This window comes from Sorex araneus, chromosome 4 (genome assembly GCF_027595985.1).
Source record: "Sorex araneus isolate mSorAra2 chromosome 4, mSorAra2.pri, whole genome shotgun sequence".
Taxonomy (NCBI): domain Eukaryota; kingdom Metazoa; phylum Chordata; class Mammalia; order Eulipotyphla; family Soricidae; genus Sorex; species Sorex araneus.
This window is the reverse complement of record NC_073305.1, coordinates 57,159,738-57,186,900: the sequence shown is the minus strand read 5'-3', so window position 1 is coordinate 57,186,900 and position 27,163 is coordinate 57,159,738. Positions and strand designations below refer to the sequence as shown.

The window sequence follows — 27,163 nt, the reverse complement described above, 5'->3', positions numbered from 1 at the left end:
CTTCCTTCCATCCTCAGATATCTTTTACCTTTAGAAATTTATTCTCTAATTTCCCTCTTTCTGATGGTAAAAAATTCTGTCATAGTTAGATAACCCCTCTGGTTTATCAAATTAGGGGAAAGTGATCAGTTAATTATTAGAGAAATCCTACACCTAGGATGAGAGAGCTGAGTTCCAAATTATAATCATATGTAAGATGGATAATATATCTCAACTTCAGTTTGTTCAACTATTAAATGGGATAAATAGTACCTATCTATAATTCCTTCATAGAATGAAATGAAGGGTCAGAGAGTTCAATGGACTGGAGAACATTGCTTTTGGTGCTGAAAGTCTAGGTTTGACTCCTAGCACTGCATGGTCCCCTGAGTTCTGTCTCAATTGAGTTCTGAGCACAGAGCCTGGAATAGACCCTGAGCAGGGCTAAGTGAGGCCCCACCTAACCCCTGGGAAAGAATAAAATAAGATAACATAAATATCAAATGCCTAGTACTGTGCTGCAAACATAATAACCATTATGGAAATAGTTTTCTTCCTCCTACAGTGCACTTCTCCTATAGAGAGAAAAATGACAGGAGAGAGATACTTGCTAAATTAAGTTGTATATTGAAGAAGCCCTTGCTGCAGATAATTTAATTTTCTCACTTTTGCACTATGTTTGAGCTCTGTCTACATACATGTATCAAAGAAACTATGACCCAGGCAGTTGCTGACTCCTAATATCCTAAATAAAAGGGGTCGTAGTACCATGTTCTTTTTCATCCCCTAATCCATCTCTACTCCATCAATGTTTTTTTTCCCCACCTTGTCAGCAGTGTGGTACATATGCAAGAGATTAGGGAAAATTGTTAGGAGATGGTATTAGGGAAATTGGAAGCATATTGTCAGGCTATTCTTTGTCTTGCCTCCCTCCCTGTGGGGTCTCCTGGCTTGGTTGTATACCACCAATCTAAGCAGAGAGCTCTTCTTAAGATTAACTTCTTTCTGTTATTGGCCACTGCTTCTTTCCCTTCTCCCTCGAGGCCGGTGATGGAAAATTGCTCCTGACTATTGGATATTGTCTGTGGTTTCTCTACATACAACCCAATGTTTTGTAAATAGTCTCTTTATTAAACCTTCCTCAGATGATATTAGATTGAGCAAGCCATCTGTGGCCTGCACATCTGAGGCCTCTGTCTTGACTGATAGAGAAGGCAAAACTAGGAAACCTTTTGGAAACTCTGGACATACCAGGCATAGCATTTATTTAAAATGGCTTAGGTGGGTGATGATAGAGTTGATCAGATAGGGAAAGATACTCTAGCGTTTTTTAAAAAATTACCACTGTTAAGTCTTTCTTTCTCCCCAACCCCGCCCTCCTGCCAGCATCCTGATTAAACTTGGAACTTTATGTTCACCTTGGACAGAGTGGACTTTTACTTGCAGATTATCTTTGATGCCCAATACAAGATTTTGCATTTCTTAAAAGTACAGGCCATTTTATTCCTCTTTGTTCCTTGAACACAAATACAAAGCTTCTGCTTTGGTTGCCTTTTGGTTGTTATTTAATGATTCATGTGCTAACTTCCAAGGATGAGCAGGAACTAAACAATGTATATTGGCAAAACAAACTGTGATTTTTGTTTGTTTGTTTGGGGTCACTCTGCGATACTCAGGGGTTACTACTAGCTCTGCTCTCAGAAATTACTGTGGATGCTTGAGGACATGTACTGTGTACCAGAACTTGAGCCTGGGTTGGCTGTATGCAAAGCCAGCATCCTACATCCTGTACTATCTCTCTACCCCTCCCCCTGCCACACACACTGTGATTCTTAATGTTAACTTTAACAAAACCCCCAAACAATATATTTTTACATCTAAAAGTGTTATAGAAGGGATATTTTTGTTTGTATTTCTTTTCTTTAGCATCTGCTATAGGGGAAAAATTGTCTAGATTCCTGGAAGGTCTGGGCAATCATAATATTTTAGTAGTATATACTGATCTGGTCACAATTTGGATTAATGCAGAATTATTTTCTTATATTCTGACTTTTTTACTTATTAGAATTTATTCCCAAATGTTTGAAATTACTGAATATTGATGTTTCTTACTTTGAAAGCCTGATTGCAGATATCCTGGTAATAGTATTTTTTTAACCATTTAATTAATGATAAGCTCTGGAGAAATCAGTATGGAGCAGTTCCAGATTTGGTTTTTAAGTGGCTTAAATGCAGTGCAGTAGTAAAATGCATATTATAATTGAATATTAGGATTATCAGGATTATTTAAATGACAGATTTCATCACTGATGTTATGGTAGGCTTAAATATCACAAGGATAAAAATGGGTAGTTCTGGGCCAGTTCAATGGCTTTTTTATTATTATGTAGTTATGGAAGAGTAAAAATTTTTTAAAATTCAAAAAGTTTCATAATCTTACAAAGGAATTAAAATGTTATGCTCCATTTTGTATATTTGATTATATATTTGTATATATATATATAATTATTTGTAGGTTATTTGCAGTGGTTATTGTTATGTCGAATATATAGACAACTAGTATGGGTCTCCTGAGAGAGACACTTCCAGTAAACTTACATGGATTTATTTTGGGGAACTTACAAGCTATAAATTATTTATACAAAAATCTAAGGGCTTTCTGCCATGTTGTAGGTTTGTTTTCTATATATCACTGCAAAAAATCCATAACAATAAGAATTGGTTTATGTTTGATGGGAGAGGATTATATCAAAACTCCTTTTGGCAGCATCCTTATATATTAGACCCAGAGACAGTGAGGACAATAGACGTAAAAGAGGTCCATGATAGAGCTGAAAGATAACCCAGACACAGGCATAGAGTTTTACTAAGCCAGTAAAATGATTCCTTCCCTGAACTTTCCTTCTTCAACCAGCAGCAAGGGATATAGAATAGGAAATTGAGGGATGAATAGGAGAAGTTATTACCATTATGGGTATCTGAGAGGCATGCTAGATTTACTTTCAAAGATAGTTGAGATGCTGGTCAAATTGGAAAGGATACAATATCTAGATTAGGAATTTTTACCCTAAGAACACAGAGGTCTAATATACTTGGTAAAAAAAAGCCCTATATGTTTTGAAGTGACTATGGATTTATAGAAACTATCAAGTAAATGTACAGGGAAATCCTGTGTACACTTTGCCCACATTCCCTGTATAGATTCATAAATTCACCATCCCAATAAAGAAACTTAATTGTTCTATCACAAGATTCCCTCCTAGGGTCAGGAATATAGCTCGGAGGTAGAGCACTTGGTTTGCATGTATCACTGTCACTGTATCACTGTCATCCTGTTATTCATCGATTTGCTTGAGCAGTCACCAGTAATATCGCCATTGTGAGACTTGTTGTTACTTTTGGCATATCAAATATGCCACGGGTAGCTTGCCAGGCTCTGCCTTGTGGGCGGGATACTCTCAGTAGCTTTCCCAGCTCTTCAAGAGGGACAGAGGAATTGAACCCAGGTCGGCCGCATGCAAGGCAAACATCCTACCCACTATCGCTCGTATGGTCCTGAATTTGATCCCCAGCACCACATACACAAAACGAAGGGAAAAAATGTTTCCTTCTCACTTTCTCTTTGTATCTATATCTGTCCTTTCTCATCTCTAACCCCTCATAATTACTAATCTGTTCTTGATCTTTATAGTTGTTATACATCCTGAATATTTCATCAGAATAACTATTCTATATGTACTCTTTTGAGAATTACTTCAAAATTGCCAAATACTATTCCTTGTTTTGGTTGTATCACAGTTTCCTTAACTATTCACTTATTGTAAAACATTAGTAAGTTTCTAGTCTGGGGCTGTTACCAATAAGGCGCTATGAAAATTCATGTTAACATTTATGTAAACAAATAATTTTTTATTTCTCTTATGTCTGAAAGTATGCTTGCAAAATTAGTTCATTCTAGCTTTGAAAGGAACTATGAGATGTTTGTCCAGAATACTTGGAAATGTACCATTTTGCAGTCTCACCAGCAAGGCACATAGTCAGTTCTTTGCATCCTCACCAGTAACTGAAGTTATGATTTTTGCCATTCTAAAAGATGGTTCTTAATTGTCTTTGTGGTTTTAAAATGCTTTTATAATTGGTGAAAGAAGTTCAACATCTTTTCATGTGTTTGTCACCAAAAATGGTCTTCGGTAGTATATATTTTTGTGTATTTCATTCATTTTCTATTTATTGGTGAGTTTTTGAGAATTCTACTAGTTCCCTGTCAGATAATTAGTGGATTTGACCCAGGACTTACTGCTTGCAGAAGAAACTGCTAATAGGTGCCCTAGTGGTTGAATAGAACTCGGTTTCTCAAGAGACCATTACTATATTTCTCCATTTAGATCCTTTAACTATAGGGAACAGGTTTTTCTTGTTGGTGTTTTGGGTTTACAGGACAACCTATGTAGGGGGTATGGAAAATGAAAAAAGAATACAAGAACTAATCAAGTTGTTGTTCCTCAAGTTTCAAGGTGCCTACCAAGCTTATTTTTCTTTAAATCCAGGTGTTGATATTATTATTCAAACTTTTTATTTTTAAATTGTATTAAATAACTGATTTGCAAAGTTGTTGATAGTTGAAATTTGGACATATAGTGTTTTAGCACCAATAGTGTTCTTTCATTTTCTATTATTCCAAGGTCTTATTAAAACACATGTTAACTTTTCTCATTTATTATTTTTATTATCATTTGTTCGCCTTTCACGCGGTCGACCCGAGTTCAATTCCTCCGCCCCTCTCAGAGAGCCTGGCAAGCTACTGAGAGTATTGAGCCCGCGAAGCAGAGCTTGCCAGGGCAAGCTACCTGTGTATATTGGATATGCCAAAAACAGTAACAATAAGTCTCTCAATGAGAGACGTTACTGGTGCCCGCTGGAACAAATCGATGAGCAACGGGATGACAGTACAGTACAGTACATTATCATTTGTTGTAGCTTAGGTAGTTATAATGTGCTAAAACTCATGCTATTAATATACAAAATTGCTATACTCCACTACCACTGAAATATACACCATTACCACTGAAGTGCCCATGGGCCTCTGCCACTATGTCTTCTAGTCTGGTTTTCCCTGCCCCACCCATTTGAATTTCCAAGGTCTTTATAGGGAAAATTGAAACAAGCACAGGACTGATGATTGTGGAAATGTTTTCTGACAACTTGAGAATTTTGTAAGATTTTATCTTTTAATGGTTCTACTGCTGTACAAAACCGTTAGTTGAAACTTTCCTCACCTTTAGTAAATATTATGATGAGCCTTTACAATCAAAAGATTAAGGTCCTTGAAACTATTTTCATCAGTTTGGAGAGAAAATGTGTTGCATAGACTCTGAGTTAAGAACTCATTAGCCTCACTGGGAAATGGTCCCCCAGTGGGGATGCTCCCCCCATGCAGCCCTCCCCTAAAGGCACAGCTCCTTCATGAGTAGGCTAGTCTCAGGACAAATCACAAGAGGGTAGAAAGGTACCTATCCTCTTCCCAAACCAGGATACTTTTCTTCTTTATTCCTGAACTTACTGTAGCGACTCTTTCTTCCTTTTTCCTTTTTGTATTTCTTGATTCTTCTCCTTCCTTCTGCTGGCACTAAACCCAAGCACGTTTCTTAAAGATCTCCATGGGTCAGAGCAATAGTAAGAGCAACGCTAACTTGGGTTGCATCCCTGGCACCCACATGGACCTCTGATCCCTGCCAGGAGCGATCCTTGAGTACGGAGCCAGGAGTAACCCTGAGAACTACCAGGTGGGTGCCTCCCAAAATAATAACAACAACAAAAAAATATCTTCTCCAAGTTATATATGCGAGTCTGTTTCTTGGAAACCCAATCTGCTTTCAGTCATCTTTAGGCTTTCTTCATTTTTTTTCAAAGCCAAATGAAAATTTCCATTGTTAAATGATGTATTTATTCTAGGACACTGTTCTTTAAAAAATATGTGTATTAAGATATTTAAATCACAGGGCTGTAGCTATAGCACAATGGGTAGGGCATTTGCCTTTCACACAGCCAACTCAGGTTCGATTCCCAGCATCCCATATGGGCCCCTGAGCACTGCCAGGAGTAATTCCTGAGTGTAGAGCCAGGAGTCACCCCTGTGCATCACCTGGTGTAAGACCCCCAAAAATATTAAATCAAATCACTATGAATTAAAAAAGTCATTAATTAGTCCCTGCACCAGTATCCACTTACTTCCCAGTGTTCCCAGTTTTCCTCCTGCCTCCCAGAGAGAGGCACTTATTTTTCTCCCCTGTCCCTTTAAGGCACTTTGGTTATAATGCTGTTACTGACAAAGCATCATACTTATCACTTTCATAAAAAAATGGGGAGCTGGAGAGATAGTCCAGTAGGTAAGGCACTTACTTGCCTTGCACACAACTGACCTGGGTTCAATCCCCAGCACTCCATGCGATCCCCTGAGCCCACGAGGAGTAATTCCTAAATGCAGATCCAGGAATACAGCCAGATCCAGTATACAGCCAGATATAACCCCCCCACCCCACCCCAAAAAGGATAAATAAATTAAACAAAACAATGGCTATTGTATATAATAATTCTTTTTCCCCCTTTCTCAATCTTCACTTAAAACAAAAATATCTGGGATGCTATTCATTTTTCCTCAATTAAAAAAATCCATAACCTGATAACTATGGCATAGAATACTTTTAGATATCTTTGGGCCATCTGTTTTTATGAAAAACCATCATTAAACACAGCCGGTTTTGTAGATTATAGTTTCAGGACGTTTACTCAAGCCTGCAATCACATCTTCTGCAGTTGCTGTTAATATTTAGTTCCTGCATGCTAGGTATATGGTTCCTGTCATGTTCTCTATGTAGCACTCTAGTCTGAGTTTGTTTTTGTTTGGGGTTTTTTTACTTTTATTATTTTGGATTAATTTAGAGGCTCATAACAAAAATATGGTACTAGCAGTGCTGTTATCATTTTTTCCTTTGTCATCAGCTGATTGAAATGTATAAAAGATAGTTGCATGTTAGTCATACACACTTCTCACCAACAACTTGCTATTATTTCACATATCTCCTGATTTACTTCCCACTGTGCCATCTACATGAACTATGTGGAGATCTCCAAGAAACTCCACAGTCTTCCTTGTTTGTTCTTTCAGAATTTTCACTAACTTGAATTACAGTCAACCATGAAAGAAACTTAAATAAGTACACTGTATTTTAAGAAGTTATTATACAGATATTATTTATTTAACTTGATTCAAGAAATGTGTACCTGAAGACACCAGAATATAGAATTTTTGTAAACCTAATAAAAATGTAAATGCATTAGAAATGCTTACTATTTCTACGGATACTTTTTAAAGTAAGTGATAAAACTTTACTTCATCTTTAAGTTGGATTTTCTTATCATAATAGAATCTTCTTGAAAAGAATCTCATGAAAGTGACCCAGGTCTATTGTCATATTTCTTTATGGACAACAATATGGTTTAAATGAGCTAACATAGAGGGTTAGAAGGAGATTAATGAAAGTAGACTTTAATAAAACTAAGGACCTTTGATTCTTACAGAGATTACTAAATACCTCCTTACTGATGATTTTCTCCAAGAAAAGCATATAACTTTGAGAAATATTTAATGAATGAAACTTCATAGCTTTTAACAATGCCAGTTTATTTTAAGTCCATAACTGTTTATCTAAACATCTATTCAAAATATTTTCCTTATAAAATCCAACGTTCCTTTTCTGGGTGAGGAAGCTAGTTCAAGTGGCAGAACATATAAGACACTGGGTTCTAGCCCTGGTACCATTTGACCCTTCAATGTTTGACCACAAAGTTTGGTGGCCATTTAAGAAATAAACCATTTATTTTCAAAATGTATCTTCTCTTTCTCCAGAGTATGTCCTTGAAAGTGATGGCTCATTTTATTGGTTATTCTTTATTCCCTAATGTAAGTTTGTAATGGTTTCATCAAGGAAGGACACTGAACTATTTAGAACAAACCTGAAAGCTGACATGTTAAAAATGTTAGCATTTTATTTTTTTAAATTTATTTATTTATTTTTTGTTGTTGTTGTTCTAGGGTCACACCCAGAGATGCTCAGGTCTTATTCATGACTGTACTCAGGGATCACTTCTGACAGTGCCTGGAACCATATGTGCACTGGGGTTGGTTGCATGCAAGGCAGTCACTTTATTGTACTGTCACTCTAGCCCTCCAAATGTTAGCATTTTATGGTGGAATCTATCCCTTGGTTCTTTTTGCCTTGTTTTCTTTCATAGGCAAAATAATAAAGTAACATTTGTTTCTCAAAGCTAGTGTGAGATTTACTTTAGGTCTTACACTAAATTTAAAAACCTAAATTTAGGTCTTTATAGCCATAAGCAGGTATATAGTATTATTTCTTACTTTAGTTTAAAAAATACATTAAATAATAATGCACTTCCTTTGCACAGTCCTCTCCACATCTTGAAAAATCTTCCATCAATTTCTCTTTGGAATATACACAACTGCAGTGGCAGAAAAGCATGAATTGGTTAGTTTTTGTTTGTTCCTTTGTCTTAATCTTCGTATTTTTTAGAAGATCAGGCTGAAAGCTGCAGAACAGTGGAGTTAAACGGTTCATTGCAGTCACATATGTAATAAACAGTAGCCACAGCACTAGAGCCAGCCTGGCTTCTAGTCACTTCTAGCAGAGCCAAACACTCCAATCCCGGTGCTGTAGAGATCCAGACATATTGTGGAAATGGGTGACCGGGAAATGTCTCAGGAATGGTGGGCACCTTGTCAACTGGAGAAAGTACATATAACAAGCTAGGAAGTGCTTCAGCACCACCCTTCAGCTCTCGTTCTCTGTTGCCAAGGGGAATTTCTGGGCCAGTATCAAAGACCTGTTTTTTAAACCAAAAAAAAAAAAAGCATTGCCAAAATTTTAAATTTTAGATTTTTTTAATATATAAACAGTGACACCTACTAAACAGAAGAAAACAAAAAGCAGACAAGGAAATGAATATCAGGCAATATCAGCATTTTATTTTCCTCAGTTACAATCTCTGGCGGAAGGTGCTCTTTTTCTCTTGGTTTAGATCCGGTAGATACTAAGGGAAAGATGCTGTAAGGTACTTGAGGGAAGTGGCTGTACTTCGTGTATTGAATCTCCTAAGTCCAGCAAGATGCTAGATGTTACACAGAATAGCACTACATGGTTTTGAGTGGACAAATAAAGAAGAACAACAAACGGCCCAAGGGTTCCCACAAAGTGCGTCTTGGAACCTGACTGCCCACAGGTCAGCATTGTTTTTCCTGCTCTACACAAAAAGACTGAGAAGCAGATTCTTCAGATTCAGGCAGATAATTCCTATATTTTTCTCAAAAGAAAATTTTGGGAGAGGTAAAAATATGATGACACTCTATCTTCCCTGAATTACTGGAAATATTAAATGCACTAAATACAGGTACTTGCCAAATATTTTAATTAAGTGGATTTTCAATAACTTTGGTACCTGGATGCTTATAAGTTCAGGCCTACTGTTACTTAAAAATAACTTTACTGGGGGAAGTACAATTTCAAATTCAAATGCAGTTTCATATTTCAATGTAAGATATGAGTTCACATTTCTTATAGTATATCAAGAGACCTCTATTATAAAGAAAAAATACAAATCATATATGGTACTTTGGTTGATGTTGTTTTTATATAGAGGTCTTCAGACACATATTCAAGCATATAAATCTAAAACATTTAGAAATACTTTATTTCATTTTTGACATCATCATTTTTTATGACTTAGGCCTGGACTTCCTTATTTTTTAAATAATAAGCATAAACAGTAATGTTTAGGATGGGACCCTTAACTGTGGAAGATAGGAACTATGATGAGTCATCTTGTCACTGATTTTTAAAAATATATATTTAATTTAATGTAAATATTCCACACATTTTAATTAAGAAAATTAACACAAAAACTCATATCCAGAAACCTATCTAATATTAGTCCTTGGGTAACCTGTTGAAAGTAAGACAAAATAATTTACCTCCAACCATTCCACAACACTCTGACTTTAAGTTCAGCTTCACAATTAAATAACTTGCCAATTTGGGATTAGCAATAAACAGCAACTCAAGATCTGTAGGGCTTACAAGCAAGTCAGAAGTGGTGCTTAGAATGATTACATTCCTAAGCCCACAATTATCACAGCTCAGAACTAATTTTTATGCCTTAAATAAAAACCAAAAGAATCTACACAAAGCACTTCATTTTCTGGGAAAGTTAAATTAAAATTAAAATGTTCACTGGAAAATCATTCACTTTAAAATGCATTTCCTAAGAACCACTTACTTGAGGAAGGAGTAGCTACTGTAATTTTAATTTTTCAGGTGCAAATTCCTTTACTTCCTACAATAGGTATAGAGAGGTCACTAGCATTCTTTTATAAATGTGGAATTAAAAAAAAAAACTTACTGTATAAGGCAGTTCTTCCAAATATACTGAATGCACATTTTTTTATACAGAATGGTACAGTATTTACTCCCAGGACTAGAGACAAGTGCCTGCACCAGCAATAGACAATAGGTCCATTGAGACCTAAAGTAGGCAGTGAATAATAGCCGGAACAGCACCTTGGATTATATCGTACATCTCCTGCCTATTCCAAGTGCTTTCGGGGGGTCTCTCTGAAACATCCTACTTAACCCAGTTCAGGGTTTGGGGAGAGTGGTCAGGGGAATAGCTATTGTTCCTACAACTGTGTTCAAGCATCATGAGGCCCTAAGAAGACAGAGTTAAATCACCTTCTCCAGTATTGTTAGCACAGATGCTTTAGGGCTGCTGGGAGTTTCATTTGAGATCTTTCACTTTCATGTGGTGGAGCCAGTGAGTTATTTGTTGAACTTCGAAACAGCAGTTGCCTGAAATTGTCTTCCCATGAATTCTATTTGGAGTGAATGTTTTTTAAAAAATTCAAACCAGTAATTATATAAAATATATTTAGTTATTTGGGTTTTATCTCATATCTGGGGTTACCCCTGGCAGTGCTCGAGGGACCATATGGGATGTCAGGGATCTAACCCACATTGGCTGCATGCAGAGCATGCTTTCTATTCTCTGGACTATCTCTCTACCCCCATAAATGCTTTTATTTTTTCTTAAAAATGTTCTAATACTTAGAAATCAGAATTTCTAGACTCATAAGTATCAGAAGCTCTGACAACACTGTACCATTATTACTCCATACCATTATTACTCCTTCATGGAAGTAATAGGCTGGGGAAGCTCAGCTACGTAGGTTAGATGGGGTGATCATACATGTAGACACACCACAAACACCTGGCTTCACTGATTTCCTCTCCTGTATGGATTTGGAGTGTGTCTGAGTTCACAAATCTTGTTGTATAATCTTGATTTCTTCCGTTCATTTCTGTATTAGTCTCCAGACACAGTCAGATTTCCAAATGCTTAATGAATATTTATGTCTCAGTGTCTTCCCAGTTCCTGCCTCAATGCCAAACTCCTCATTCCCTCTCTGCTTGATAAAATTGTAAGCGATGATCTACATAATCTCACTTATTTTTATTTTATTCATTTAACATTTTTGAGACAAGTACATATATATGTATATATGTGTGTGTTTGTATGTGAATATATATAATGTATAAATTTATTTTGAACAAATGGGGAAGTTGAGGCTAGCACCAGCATTCAGATTTAAGATAATTTGATTCCATTGTTCATATTTATTCTCATTGCCGTTTCAGAAGGAAAGATGATATCGTGCTGTTTCCCTTTCTTTTCTATCTTTCTGTGATATGCTTAGGAAAATTCACTCATAACGAAACATGTAATGCATTAGGCAATTTGTGCTGTTAGGACTGGGAACCAATATACTTCCATAAGCAAAGAATCTTATACCTGATAGCAATTCAGAATGGTCAGCAGTACCCAAGTGAAATACAGTGTGAACCTCATTTGTAAATGAAAAAGAGTCATGGTGAAAAAGTAAAAAGAACTAAGTGAAATTAATTTCAATGCTATATTTTATTTCAAAATATATTTTATTCCAAAATATTTCAAAATGTAACAAATATTTTTAAATTACTTACATATATTTTGCATTCCTTTTTGGGTAGTAGTAAGTCTTTGAACTTCTGTACATATTTAACTGTTCATATTTAAGATCAAACCAGTCATTTTTTAGTTGGCAAATAGACAATAGTGCTTAGGGCTACTGCAATTTTACAGCCCAGATCTATGTCATTAACGTTGCATACAGAAGGCAAGGAAGGTATGGTTCTTGTATAGTGAGGCAGAGCTCAAAAGTCCAAAGCCCTGGTCTAGATGCCTCCTGCAACTGATGCTAAGAGCCTAGGGATGTGCAAAGAAAAGGAATATTATAATAAATCATTTATTCTTTTTTTATGGATACATCTGTTTGATGTTTGGTAGACCAAAGAGTCATTGTAATTTTAGTACTTTTCTCCTGCTTTTAGTGCAATTTCTATGGTTTTAATGGCGGGAGTCAGGGTATTATTTGCCAGGAAAGTAGTTTTTTTAATCTCCCAGGGTAGTTCAAATTCCCTTGCCAGCCGAAGGTGCGATCATAAGTCTAAATCAATTCACTTTAAAAGAGTTTACCTTTTACCATCAGAGATAGTAAGTGCACACACAGAAAAAGTGGGGTCTGTAATGTCGTTGGGAATATGAAAACTTCACTGAAGAAACAGCTAAAGAACACTGCGGTTAAGTGTGCAATAACAGCACTAAAGTAGTTTCAGAGAGTGCCAGAATAGACAGCCCAAATTTGCAATGAAACTTTGTTTGGTTGAAGCGTTATAACTGTGATTTGTAATACCCAGAGATGCAGACTAAAGGCAATCAATTATGTATGACCTGTTATTACTTTGTGGGAATGGTCCTGAATTGTTTTATTATTTGATAGTATTTTTTCCCAGGGAAATAAGGTTTCTTTTGTTACCATTTTTCACTAAGATAGATGCATAAGCACTCTCAATTGTTCTAGTGAATATCTGTTTCTAGCTAGTTCGTAGATTTGAATTTTAGCTCATGGTCATCAGTCTAAATGTTTGCTCTGGGCACATTTTTTTGGCTGATCTTACCAGACACACACACAAAAAACCTTCCTTGATGCCACATAATGAGATTTAATGACTTTTGTATTGTGGGTTGGGGTACTCTATCTGAAAAAAATTAAATGCATTCAATTGTATTATTTTCCTTTGTTGGAAGCTCTCTGAGTTTCCCTTATTACAATCCCAGAGAGTGAGGTTTAAATGTCTGTTTCACATTTCAGTTGTTCTACAGCCTTCTGTTATATTTTATTCTTATAGAATACCAGGTACTTGAGGTATCACTTGTATCACTTGTCATCCTGTTGATCTTCGATTTGCTCAAGTGGGTGCCAGTAACGTCTCCATTAGTCCCTGTTGAGTGCTAGTGTAGCTCAATGTTATCTGCTCGTATCAGGAACAGGAAGACCCTCAAACCGATCATTCAGGGTTTTGACGAAGAAGTCTGACCATCTTGTAGGTGAGCAGCCACTCGGTCTTTTGACGTCCCGTGGAATCCAGTTGATAACAGCTGTAGTCCAGCTGTCGTCTCTGAATCACATTACGTGTCCAGCCCATCTGATTTTTGGCGCCTTGGCAAATGAGACAGCATCCCTGATTCTTGAATGTCGACAGAGGTTGGAACACCAGATTCCTTCTCTCACTTGAGTTAAACGTGATACTCCAGGCATAGCTCTTTCGATTCCTCTTTGGGATACCCGAATAGTGTTCTCATCCTGTTTTCATAGGGCCCAGGTCTCTGAGGTGCATGTTAGTGCAGGAAGAACCGGTGGAGTTAAAAAGATGTGCCCGGAGCCGGAGGTTCTTTGTCCTCTTAACCACTTCTTCGACGCTCTTGAAGGCGTTCCATGCTGCTCTCTTCCTCCTGTGCAGTTCTGGCGCCAAGTCGTTCCTCATGTTGAGTTCTCAACCCAGGTACACATAGCTGCTGCATCTGAAGATGTTCATTCTATTGAGAGCAAATGGAACGTCAGGGTCTAGTTCATTTTTCATGAACATTGTTTTGCTGAGATTCAGCTGCAGTCCTACCTTTCCACACTCTCAGTTGAGGTCGGCCAGCATTTGTGCCGCTTGGCTAATGTTTGGTGTTAGGAGAACGATGTCGTCAGCGAAGCAGAGGTGGTGTAGTTGCCGACCGTCGATCTTCACTCCCATTCCTTCCCATTCCAGTTGTCGCATGATGTTCTCACGGGTGGCACTGAGGAGTTTCAGTGAAATGGTATTACCCTGCTCTTTACCTCAGCGATCACTTTCTTGTAGCATGGTGAGATCTTGGTGGTGAATCCGTAATACAGCTTGTGGAGGATCTTGATGTACTGAGTTTGAACACCCTGTTTGGCTAGGGCTTTGATGACTGAATCAGTCTCAACAGAATCAAAGGCCTTCTCTAAATCGATTAGACAGAGCAGCATCTTGAACTCTCGAGAAACTTCAATGAGTTTGGTCACTGTGTGGATATGGTCAATCGTGCTGAGTCCTTTTTGGAACCCGGTTTGCTCTCATGGTTGTCCTTCGTCTAGTGTTCTGCCTATTCTATTCAAGATGACACGACTGAACAACTTGTGTGCAACAGACAGCAGGCAGATTGGGCGATAATTGCTGATGTTGTGGATGTCTCCCTACAAATATACTGGAGGGATAGGAAAGAAGTGATCCTTCCCTCACAAACTTTCACATAAGGACAATTCTTTGGAAGACAAATTAAACACACATTAAAAGTAAGGCACTCTGCAGGCACTGGCTGTCATCAGGGTGGATTTTGAGAATTATGTCAAGGCCACAGATAGCCTTGCTTCCCAGTTGTCCAGTTAATAAGCTGAGCTTTTTCTTTTTTATCTGCTCACTGACTAGTTTCCTTTCTTGAGACTCTCAGGGTGGAGAGAATTGTTTAATCTAAAAATGGAGACACAACGTTAGATATTAACCAGATTTCAAGAGACTGTGAGGTTGCAGTTCTAAAGAGAGTGTTAACTATTTATTTATTAAGCTGTTGTCTGGAAACCACATCCCTGGCCCTCTAACCTGAAACACCCGAAAAAATACAGCCTTGTAGTTTGCATCAGTAATCAGTGCAGCTGCCAGCTTGGGGCCCAGGTGGGTGCAAGTCCTCAGCTTGTTTTCTTAATCACTAAACCAAAAAAGAAATTTAGCACTTGTGAAAAACTGCCATTGTGTGGAACACAGTTCTGTCCTTTCCCTTCTCCCATAAGCAGAATTTTTTTAAAGCACTATATTTTTTTAAATTATTCCTTGATTTTAAACATTGAGTGCCACTGTTTGTCATTAATGCAACATTTTCACTACGGATGTCAGGACCTCCACTTGATTGGCTCCTATCTTCCACCCTACGTTATCTTCTTTTCCTTGATCACACCAAGGTTCATCTGTTCTTAAATGAACAAGTCAGGCTCATTTCTCTCTTTGAGCCTGGGATCTTTGTAACTTCTTCTCTGCAACACAATCTTAAGACCTTTGTTGAACTCACCCTTTCATATTATTTACATTCTTGTTCTAGTACTGACTACCTGGGGAGTCCTTTTCTGACCACCAGATCAGATCTCACCTCTCTAGCACATCTTCCTTAGCTTTACTCAATTTCCTTCCTAACACATAACTCCCCAATTTTTTTTTTAAAACTTTTTAATTGAATCACTGTGAAACAGGCAATTACAAAGGTGTTCATGGTTGGATTTCAGTCATGCCATATTCCAACACCCATCCCTCCACCAGTGTACATTTCCCAGCACCAGAGTTCCCAGGTTCCCTTCCATCATGCCCCCTTCCGCCCACCTGCCTCTATGACAGGCGCTCCTTTTCTTCTCTCTCTCTCTTTCTCTCTCGCTCTTGCACTCGCTCGCTCTCTCCTTTCTCTCTCTCTCTTTTCTTTCTTTTTCTTTCTCTCTCTGTCTGTCTCTCTCTCTCCCCTTTTGGGCATTGTCTTACCTCCAATTTTTGTCATTCTTTTTAAACCTTATACTCCCAAATATTTTATGTTCACTTAATGGATGTAGATTATGTGTACTATCCAGTTGTTTACTGTGAGGGCCTCAGCTTCTGGAAAATTGCCTAATATTTGGTATGTACTCAATAGGTACTGATGAAATGGACAAAGAATATACCAAAGTCTGTATCTAAGATTTCTGAGGTTCTACAACTTATTTTATTATGTATTTCCCATGTTATAAAGAAAACATTTTAAAATTGTGATTTTATAGACCAATGAGTCCAATGAGCATATAATAAAATGAGAAGGAAAGAGGAGATGGCTACTTTGTTATGTGTTTGGAAATGTGCTAACTATTGAAGACATGAAGTCCAGCAATAAATCAATTTCCCAAATGTCAGAACTTACTATAATCCTGGAAAAGGGTTCTTTTCTTTCTGTCATTGTTTATAGTTTGTTTATTGCCCATTGTGATTTACTAGAATGGGGAAATTGTTTCATGTGTCCACTCTAAAGCTGACCATCTGACACAAATCATAAATACTAACACTTTTTTTCTGTAGCTTAAAAAAGAGAAATGTCATAAGGACGGCATATTTAAATGGTTTCCAACCACTGCCATCCCATTCTACTATGGCAGACCTTGTAATCACCAGTAATCTTTGGTCTGGTCAATGCCTGTGGTAGAATACACTCCTTTAGTAGCAAGCTGCTCCTTATCTTCAGTAACTGCTTTGTCATTGGAAGACTGGTGATTAATTTCTATAAATCACAGGGAAGAGCCTTGCAAGCTACCTGTGGCATATTCGATATGCCAAAAACAGTTAACAACAAACAAGTCTCACAATGGAGATGTTCCTGGCGCCCGCTCGAGCAAATCGATGAACAATGGGATGACAGTGCTCCAGTACATTGCATTAATTAATTGAAATTTTTACATTTCAAAATTGTAAGTTTATAGTGTGTAGATAAATGAATACAGTAGCCAAATAAACATTTTCAAAGAGATTTTCAAACATTTTCAAAATTGTGGCTCCTAGAATATTACCAATCAGCTCCTCTAGCACATTCATAAGTGTGTATGTTTGTGTTTGTGTGTGTGTTTGTGTGTTTGTGTGTGCTTGTATGCTTGTGTGTGTTTCTTTGTGTGTGCTTGTGTGTGTGTGTGTGTGTGACTGGTAGAGTTGGGACTTTTAAGAACAATACAACCATGTAGTTTGAGCCAAGAGTGTGGAGGGTTTGTATGTCTGTGCTCACTAAGCAGAATTCCTTGTTCCTCCACATCAAATTATATCTTGCCAGCCTCTGATTCAAATTTATGTATTTATCTTTCCCTCCACCATTGACTTTTATTTTATGTCTCTTCCTGTGGTCCCTGCCCAAAGGCAAATTTCTGTTTACTGTATCTGAGTAATGATCAATTCCTCCATCCCTCTCGGAGAGCCCGGCAAGCTACCAAGAGTATCCCGCCCACAAGGCAGAGCCTGGCAAGCTACCTGTGGTGTATTTGATATGCCAAAAAGAGTAACGAGATATTATTTCCAATGCTCAGCATAATGCATTGGTAGTATGCACTGTAGCAATAATCATTATTGCACAGTAAACACTGTAGCAATAACCATTAGGTGATATTTCAAAGGGAAATAAAAAAGCGTCAAAACTTACCCCTACCTTTTACTCCCAGCAAAAAAAATAGGCTCAGAATTTAACAAAAACAACTTTCCTGACTGGGGTGGACTTAAGAGCCCCCCCTTCCACTGGAGAATGTATTTCATTACATTCAGTGAATTATGTGTTGTCTGTTTTACCCTCTCTAAATCGTGGGTGACCTTTCCCTAATTTGAGAATAATAATAGTACCTATCTCTTAGAGTTGTTGGAAGGATTACATGAGAGATAGAGGAGTTCTCAGCAGAGTTTCTGAGTAAGAGCTAAGTGGAAAATCTTCACAGTAAGGTTTCCTACTAAGACTGTGCTCATCTAGATATAGCCTGTGCACTCAGTAAGGAACCTACTAATGATGTTTTAACATGCAAATACTTCTTTTCAATACTAGATATGTTAACAAGAGGCTGAAGGAAACAAAGCCCAAAATTCATGTCTCTGCCTAATAACCAAGTTATGTTGAATTCTTTTAAGAGATCCATTTGAGCAAACTTATATAAGTTTAGAATCACTTAGAATCAGATGTATTCTAAACAGTGCATTGTATATAAGATTTTTGAGCTTCTCTTCAGTATTTTCTGTTTTAGGAAGAGCTACTTCAGAGCCAAGAGATAGTATTGTAGATAGGGGATTTGCCTTGCATATGTGCCTTGAATGATCCCTGAGCACAAAACCAGGAGTAAACCTGAGCACTGGTGGGTGAGAACTAATAATAATTTTAAAACGTAATCTCTTTCTAAAAAGTCATCTTGAACAGGGAGGTTGGAGATTTAATATGTAAAAGGTTAAGAAACTGAATTCAGAGAAATGTATAAATTCTCCCTCCTCTTATTAAGAGGAACATTCTGAGATTAGGTCTCAATATTCCCAACTCACCCGCTGCCACCCCACCCTCTCTTCTTTTATGCTGGGAGATTCTTTCCCAGTCTGCGTTACTTTTCAGTATTTTCTCATCCTTAGAATTTCAATTGGAACATTAACTTACTAGAGACTGCCAAGTCCTATGGTTCTTAAAAAACGGAAATTTACAAAAGGCCAGAACTTACTCAGAAGGTTCTCAAACACTCAGAGAAGGAGAAATGGTCCAGGGTTTTAAGCACACCTGTGCAGGATTCAAAACCATCCCATTCAGTACACCCCTTTTCTGCTGCCAGGAAATACTCAGCTTGGCTCCAAGAACTGTGCATGGCCTGTTGGTCTGAGCTTGCCAAATTAGGGTCTGGTGTGGTAATTGTGCTTGTGTGAGTGTGTGCATGTGTGCATGTCTGTGAGTGTGTGTGTGTGTGTGTGTGTGTGATGATACATGTCCTAAAATGGCTGAGTTGCTCGTCACTGCCAATCGAGGAGGGTCTTAATGTGCAAATTCTCAAACTCTCCTTATTCAAATCATCTGGAATGCTTTTTAAAATTCCTGATTGTCTCTCTGATATTCCCAACAACATGGTTGAGAGCCAGAACACAACCATACGACATGAGAATAATCTCCAAGTGTGAGAGTCAGACTAGTATTTATGTGAGTCTATTACTTTGAGATGGATGGATATAATGGGCAGATTGTTTAATCCTGTGTGAGAGTTCCAGGACTCAGAATTCTCCTGTGGGGTTGTTGGTGGTGAAACTAAAGGAAGGCATGATTGTCTTGTGCAGAAGGATTTGCAGACTGGGTGGTGTTTTGTCTTAAGGCAAGTTCTCTAAGGAAGTTACAAGTAGAGGAGGCTTCTTGATGGTTTAAATGGTCAAATCCAGCCCTCATTCTATTTCAATCTACTTTGGAGAGCCTCTTGGTCATGCAGATTTGTCCTCTGTTAGGCCCTTTGACCCCATTGTTCCCCAAATGCCCTTATTTCGTTCCCCCCTCCCCCCCTTAGGCTTAATTATTTGTTCATTGTCTTGACACCTTACTAATTGTTAGATTTTCAAGGTAGGAATTCTTTTAATTTGGAAGGTATTGTTGGGCAGTAGCACTCCTAGTGGTGCTCAGTTACACCTGACTCTGTGCTCTGGGATTCCTGCTCGTGGGCGGTGCTCCAGGGATCCGATGCAGTTGTCAGGGATCAAATCTAGGTCTTCCAGGTACACGGTTGAAATTTTTTTGATCAACATTGGGTTAAGTAGACCTTGACACACATTAGGTGTTCTGTCTGTTAAGTATGTAAATAAAACTTACTTTTCATTAGACCTTTGTTTTTTGTGTTGCAGACAACTGATTGATAAATCAGATTACATTGTTTTTGTCCACTGTTCTCATTCACTGTATTTAAAGTATGCAGACTGTACCACTAAAACAGTCATGCATTGCTTTGCTAGGTTGCCATCTAATACATTTCAACCAACAAGCTTTTGATTTTTAAAGAAGACATTATTAAATGCATCAGCGTGATAGTACAAGGTGACATTCCTTCTCTCTCTAAAATGTCTTAAGTCTTCAAAGCACATCGCACAATTTCATAAATGGTAAAGATATTGATTTTAAAATCCTGATGGAAAAGAAGACAGAGCCTAATGTTTGAATTCTAAGAGTTACAATCAGATATAATAAATCACCAAGAACAAAGGACAGATACCTCAATACTTAAAATGAAGAGGCTGGAAGAGAACTTAAGGGTTCAATTTAAATCCTCCTTGTCTCTTTGAAGAATCATACCTCCTGGAAAACCTTTGGTCTTTGTCTGATTGCTTCTAAGCTAAACCGTGGTATTATTGATAGGGTTCTATAAAATGATTTTAGCTTTGCCCTTGTTTAAAATTTTGCGATAGCTATGATCTGCTTTCTATATCATATTCAATTTCTGTCTGCTTTCAAGACAATTTGACTGCAGATTTTTCTCCTACTTGGGAACTGATTTCTTATTACTTACATATGTTCTGATCTGTCTATCATTTTACTACAAATTCCATGAGATGCCGTTCTCTTAGTTTCGTGCTTGCAACAAAATAAATAATGCCCCACCACTTACCCTCAAGAAGCTTACAGGCTACTTAGTGAAGCAAGCAGTATAGAATTATTGCAGCACACTGTGGGAAATGTGAAAAGAACAAACCCCGAATAGCTAATGAATAAGTGCCTGCAGAAATCTTAGAACATTACTGGGACATAAGCTACTAATTTCTATGGTGCCGGGGGAGTCTGGTTTAATGCTTGAATGTGTGATGAAGTCATCTCTGACATTCAAAATCCATGCAGTAGATTTTAAGACAAGTTTAATTTGAGAAAAGTGGAGATATCTGTGCACATCAACAAGACATTATCTAGTACTCCAGCAACAGAGGAATTGACATTCAGGACCATAATTCAGTAGAAAAATCTATTGCTTGAAAACTTGTATCACTGTCATCCCACTGTTCATCAATTTCTCGAGTGGGCACCAGTATCATCTCCATTGTGAGACTTGTTGTTACTATTTGTGGCATATTGAATACGCCACGGGTAGCTTGCCAGACTCTGCCGTGCGGGTGAGATACGACAACTTGCTGGGCTCTCTGAGAAGGTGCTTGAATACTATGAAATCCAAATACTCTTTTAAATAATTTGTTTTCAACTTCAGGTTATTAACTTCAGTTGTGTTTCTGTTAGTGTTTTCGCATTTTCTCCCATTTCTCTACAATAATATAGAAACATAAATACTAATATTCAGAATTCAGCATGTAAATAGAGTTAAAGCAATTTTTAAAGATTCATCTTGGCCTTCAGCTTATTTTGAGAGTATGAGAGAGTACAAAATAATGAAAACATGGGACTATTTTGATAGTAATGATCTCTCAGTGGTTCTCCAAACATGGTTCTTATGTTATCCTGATCAGCATCACTTTGTGTGGTAATCTCATTAATGGCGCCCAACCTATTTATGTACTAATTCTCAGGATGCTGCATTTATGGTAATCCTCCCATTGTTCATCGATTTGCTCCAGCAGGCACCAGTAATGTCTCTATTGTGAGACTTGTTACTGTTTTTGGCATATCAAATGCGCCACGGGTAGCTTGCCAGGCTCTGCCGTGCGGGCAGGATACTCTTGGTAGCTTGTAGGGCTCTCTAAGAGGAATGGAGGAATCGAACCTGGGTAGGCTGTGTGCAAGGCAAAATGCCCTACCCAACAGTGCTATTGCTCCAGTCCATATATATGGATGTGTATATATATATATATATATATATATTTGTATATATATATGAGATGTTCTTAGATTATTCACAAGTTCTCTTATGAGTCCAGAGTTAATAATAATAGGAGTTGTGATGACAGAAATAAGAGATTAGAGATGTGATAAAGGAGCTAGGGAATGCAGATACCATCTAGAAGCTGGAAGATGCAAATAGATTCACCTCTTAAACCTCCAGAAGAAACTCTCTAGTCCTTTGAATACCTTATTCTAGCCCCTTTAAGACTATTTTGGACTTCTCATAACCATAAACTTAAGCAAATAAATTTTTGTTGTTAAAGCTAAATAATGGGCTGGAGCAATAGCACAGCGGGTAGGGCATTTCCATGCACATGGCTGGCCTGAGTTTTTCCCTCTCGGAGAGCCTGGCAAGCTACCCATGGCATATTCGATATGTCAAAAACAGTAAAAACAAGTCTCATAATGGAGATTTTACTGGTGCCCACTTGAGCAAATCAATGAACAACGGGATGACAGTGACAGTGATACAGTGAAAGCTAAATAGTACTAACTTTTCAGTAAATTTTTTTTTTCAAAAAAAAAAAAAGTAAAAGAAAAGAATACACCTAAAGTCCTGTAAGAAACGCAGAATCTTTGACCACACCTCAGACTCTCTGGAAACTCTTGTTCACATCATATCACACGGTTAAACAAATCTTCTGGCTTATTTTGATGTACATTAAAGTACTAGTAGTCTTGGAGAACTATTATTATACAGAGTAGCTGTTGTATCTATCTTATGAAACAGTGATGGATTATAATTCTCTGCTTTATGTTGCATGCTTTTTAAAAAAATTCACAATATAGTTATCACATGGTTTCCTTAGTGGGGTAATACGATTGGCAAAGCCACCAGGAATACATGAAACTTGAATTTTTTTCCTCAAAGGAAAGAAAACAATGTTACTGGAGGAGTTTCTGCTTGAGAGACAAAACAAAAAAAATATCCACTATAAGTTTATGACGTTAGTGGTCTGAAAGAGGGATGGCATTTTTCTATGAAAGGAGAATTTGGACCAAGTCCCAGTAATAGAAAAAAATGAACATATTAAAAAATGTCTAAATGAAGTTATAACAACAGTGTGGTACAAGAGGATGGGATGAGGGTGACAAGTAGTAGGATATTAATTGTAGTCAAAATGCCACACTCATGGACTTGGAATGTATTCAGTGGTGATGGGAAGAACATACATAGGTTTTTGGCAAGAAGTAATGTGATGGATTTGGACTTTTGAAATTAAGTTTGAATACTTACCACTGCTTAACATCAGGTCTATCTCTCATTAGAACTAATGTCTTCCATCATACATGCATATTTTATGCCGATTTTGCATTACTCTAGGGAGTTTCCATGCTTGAATCTTGTATCATTAGTGTTCGAATGATGGCTTTCCCACCCTGGGAAGTGTTGGCTTTCAAAATATTAATGAAAGAGTATATGGGTTACAGGTGCCCACTGGAGCAAATTTATGAGCAACAGGATTACAGTGATTACAGTGATACAGTGATTTCCACACATACTGCTTCATGAGACTATATCTACTCTTATTATGTGAGATCATTTTTCAATGATTGATTGGGGGCGCACTCAACTGATGCTGAGAAGGCCTGCTAAAGTCTTTTCTGTGATTCTCAGCTCTCTGGGCCAGTGCTTCAATGCAATCACCCAAATATATTATGCGACTCAGGTCTCGAGGTGCTAGGGATTACCCTGACTACCCCGGTGGTGCTCAGGGGTCTCCAAACACAATGAGGGTCCCTTCAGGACTGCACCTGTCTGTGCTTGGTTGGGAAAACCATACCGTGCTGAGGATCAAATTATGGTCTGTCATATTCAAGGAAAAATTTTTAAACCCTCAAGTCCCTCAATTATATTTATATTTTAAAAAGAATTCTGTTTACAGTTTCTTTGATGGATATCTATGCCCACTATATAATGATTTGGGATATATTACTTTCAAGTACAGAGGTAAAAACTTCATTTCAGTGCCTATCAGTTCTTTTACAGTTTCCTGCATAATGTAGACCTCCAATAAACTTAAATCTCAGATCTATAATATTTTAGTCAGACCTCCTCCAGGTGTTCTTGATGCCATATGATAGTATATTTTCCTTGCCAAATATCGGGAAACAGACCATTTAGGTGCATGTACAAAGCTCATGGAATATGGGTGGGTATATTTAGTGGATAGAGTAAAATAAAATATTAGTGAACATAGTGACACATCTTTCTCATATATAAGTGTCAAGGCTTAAGAAGGAATTTGACACTGACTCCTATTCACAATGTGATGATGATCAGAACACTTATATTAAATATACTTTGCACCATAAATTAAGTATATATCACAGTGAGGTGCTAAATCTCTAAAATTGGTGTCAAATGCAGAATGATGAGAGCTACTGTGCTAGGGTATATACAAAATTTAATTTCTAGAAAGGATATCATTCAAATCACCGAATTATCTACCCCCCCGCAATATTATGGCCACCCAAAGATAATTCTCCTGAATTATGGACTTGGGTTAGATGGGTTAGATGGGAGGTACTGTAAAATAACCTTTCTTTTTCTTCTCTTTCTAAAATTCATTATTTTCAATACCCATGTCACTAAACAACAAAAACCACAAAGGACTCAACTGAAAAGTGGTCATGATATCTGAGTAGATTTTTCTTCAAGATGGCCAATGGGAACAAAATAAGGCTGCTTATCATTTCTTATTAAAGCAATAAATAAAATCATAGATGGCATTGTCTTAAAATGTGTATAAATCAAAATCTTAAAAGTTTTAGATATTCCTATTTTTATAGTGTTATTTATCCTCTCTTGGGTCTCCCACACATGCTCAGGACCGAAGCCATCCACGGTAATATTGGACCAAGACTGATGGCCTGATGATTTGGTGCTCAGTTCTGAAGTTCTGGGGTCATCCGAGCCATAATTAGTGGTACTGGGGGCCCATGTTGGGTTGAAGATAGAAATTTCAGCCTTGAGCATACAAGTTATAAATCCTAACTCTTTGGTCAATCTCCCAGCCCATTACTCTGCCATTTTAAGGGTATCATTTCAATCTTCCTAAATATTTTTAAAAATAAACATGGAGAATAGCCCTTAATGAATTTATTATTTATCCTCATACTTAGCAAAATAATTATATGATTTCAGTCACTGGTTTACAATGTATAGAAAAGTTTAGATAAATATAGTTATCTTTTCTGGACTTTATACCTGAAAATGTAGAAATCAGAAAATCTTGGTTCTCACTCTTTTTTTTTTTTTTTTTTGAGGTCTAGAAAAGGGTTTTATTGGGGCAGTGACTAATCGAACAAGCCGAATCCCATGTCGTCATCTGACTCCTCAGACTCCTCCTTCTTCTCATCTTTCTTCTCCTCTGCTGCGGGGGCAGAGCCAGCTGCAGGTGCTGCGGCTCCGGGGGCGGCCGACACGGCCACAGCCCCGCCAGCAGGAACACTGGCCAGCTTGCCGATGCCCTGGGCGATCACATCCTCAATGTTTTTCCCGCTCAGTTCACTGATAACCTTGTTGAGCCGATCGTCGTCCGCCTCGATGCCCACGCTGTCCAGGATCTTCTTGATGTCCTTGGCGCTGGGGGACGCGTTGCCCCCGAGGGCGGCCAGCAGGTACGAGGCGACGTAGCGCATCTCGAGACGGCGGAGCGGCCTGGCGCGTGCGACCTCGGCGGCGGCGGCGACGGAAAGCTTGGTTCTCACTCTTGCTCCTACAGTTTGTTACTACTCTCATACCTTATAATTTCTCAAGTCTTAGTTGCTCATCTGTAGAACAGAAATGAATTTGTACCTTAACCATTGCGTGTTGCAAATTTTCAGAGATCAAATTAGTGAATGTATAGGAAAGAAATTTTTTGCCTGTGTCTTCTTAATAGATATAGTGACTGTTTACAATTAATCCTGTGTTAGGAAGGATCCAGAGACTGTACCAGGGCTCAGCTAGAAAAAGTGCAGTTAAATATTTGGAGACCCATCAAGAGTTCTAAGCTTTGTATATCCTGAGGCTAAATGTCACATCCTTGCCATTCTTGAGTAAGGCACTGAAGCTGTCATTCCCTTCTTTGGGGGATGAGTTGGGATATTCCTAATGAACTGGTTGGGGGTTGGGAAACTCCCAGTGAACTAGTTTGGGTTGGGTAGACACCCAATGAACTGGTTGGGGGTTGTTCCCATGGCTTTCAGGGACCATATGGGTATAGACTCAGGTCCATGGCATGCAAAGCATTTGCTCCCACTCTTTGCACTATGTTCCTGGCCCAGTCATTGCCTAATTATCAGACTCTGGAAGACTCTATTTGTTTTGGTTCACCCTAGATCTGCAGAATTGCTGACTTATGGTGCTCTCAAAGTTATTGAACCAGGTTGCCACTACACCCATTGATGGCAACAATTATTATAATGACTGCTTCCTGTCCTTTATGCTGGCCTTCATGTCCCACTTGGGGAGATATACTCCTATCTTGCCACTGAATCCTTGGATTAGCTCTCATGAAGAGCTTTTTCTCTTGGCTAGCTCCCATGTAGAGCTGTGTACCTGTTTTTTGCTTTTTGGGTCACACCCGCAATGCTCAGGGGATACTTCTGACTCTGCACTCAGGAATTACTCCTGGTGATGCTCAGGAGAGCATATGGGATGCCAGGGACCAAGTCCAGGTGGGCCATATGCAAGGCAAACACCCTACCTGCTGTACTATTGCTCCAGCCCTGAGCTGTCTCCCCAGATTAGCTTCCATGCAGAGCTATCGCCCTCCTACTGTCCTAAGCAGCTGTTGCTCCTGTGGCCCCTCTCACAAGATGGAGTAAGGAGATAAGAGCTTAAATTAAGCCTGAGAACATGCATTCTGAACATAAATGTTCCCTTGGATCTGCTTTTCCTCCTGTCCTGCCTTCTCTCCTTCTTTTCTCTCCCCTGGACAGCGTGCTTAATAAAATAAGAGAACATAAGCTATAGTCTCAGGCCGTACTTTTTGTGGAATATGGGCTAACATAACATCTGAATACACAAAAAGGTGTCTGTAACAAATACATTTTGGCTGGAGCAATAGCACAGTGGGTAGGGCATTTGCCTCGCATGCGGCCAACTTGGGTTTGATTTCTTCGTCCCTCTCAGAGAGCCCCGCAAACTACCGAGAGTATCCCGCCCGCATGGCAGAGCCTGGCAAGCTACCCATGGCATATTTGATATGCCAAAAACAGTAACAACAAGTCTCACAATGGAGACGTCGTTACTGGTGCCCGCTCGAGCAAATCGATGAACAATGGGACAACAGTGACAGTGACATATATACTTACATAT

At 38.3% G+C, this 27,163-nt stretch overlaps 2 protein-coding genes across 6 annotated transcripts in view; one reads left to right on the top strand and one right to left on the bottom strand.

The window, feature by feature from the left end:
• FHIT (fragile histidine triad diadenosine triphosphatase) overlaps window positions 1–27,163 on the top strand; it is a 1,667,781-nt gene that overhangs the window by 263,387 nt on the left and 1,377,231 nt on the right. The gene's annotated exons all lie outside the window — the stretch shown is intronic.
• On the bottom strand, window positions 25,127–25,553 carry LOC129404450 (60S acidic ribosomal protein P2). The gene has a single exon (XM_055137245.1). The coding sequence runs from the start codon at window positions 25,498–25,500 to the stop codon at window positions 25,156–25,158; it is 345 nt and encodes a 114-aa protein (XP_054993220.1). The 5' UTR covers window positions 25,501–25,553; the 3' UTR covers window positions 25,127–25,155.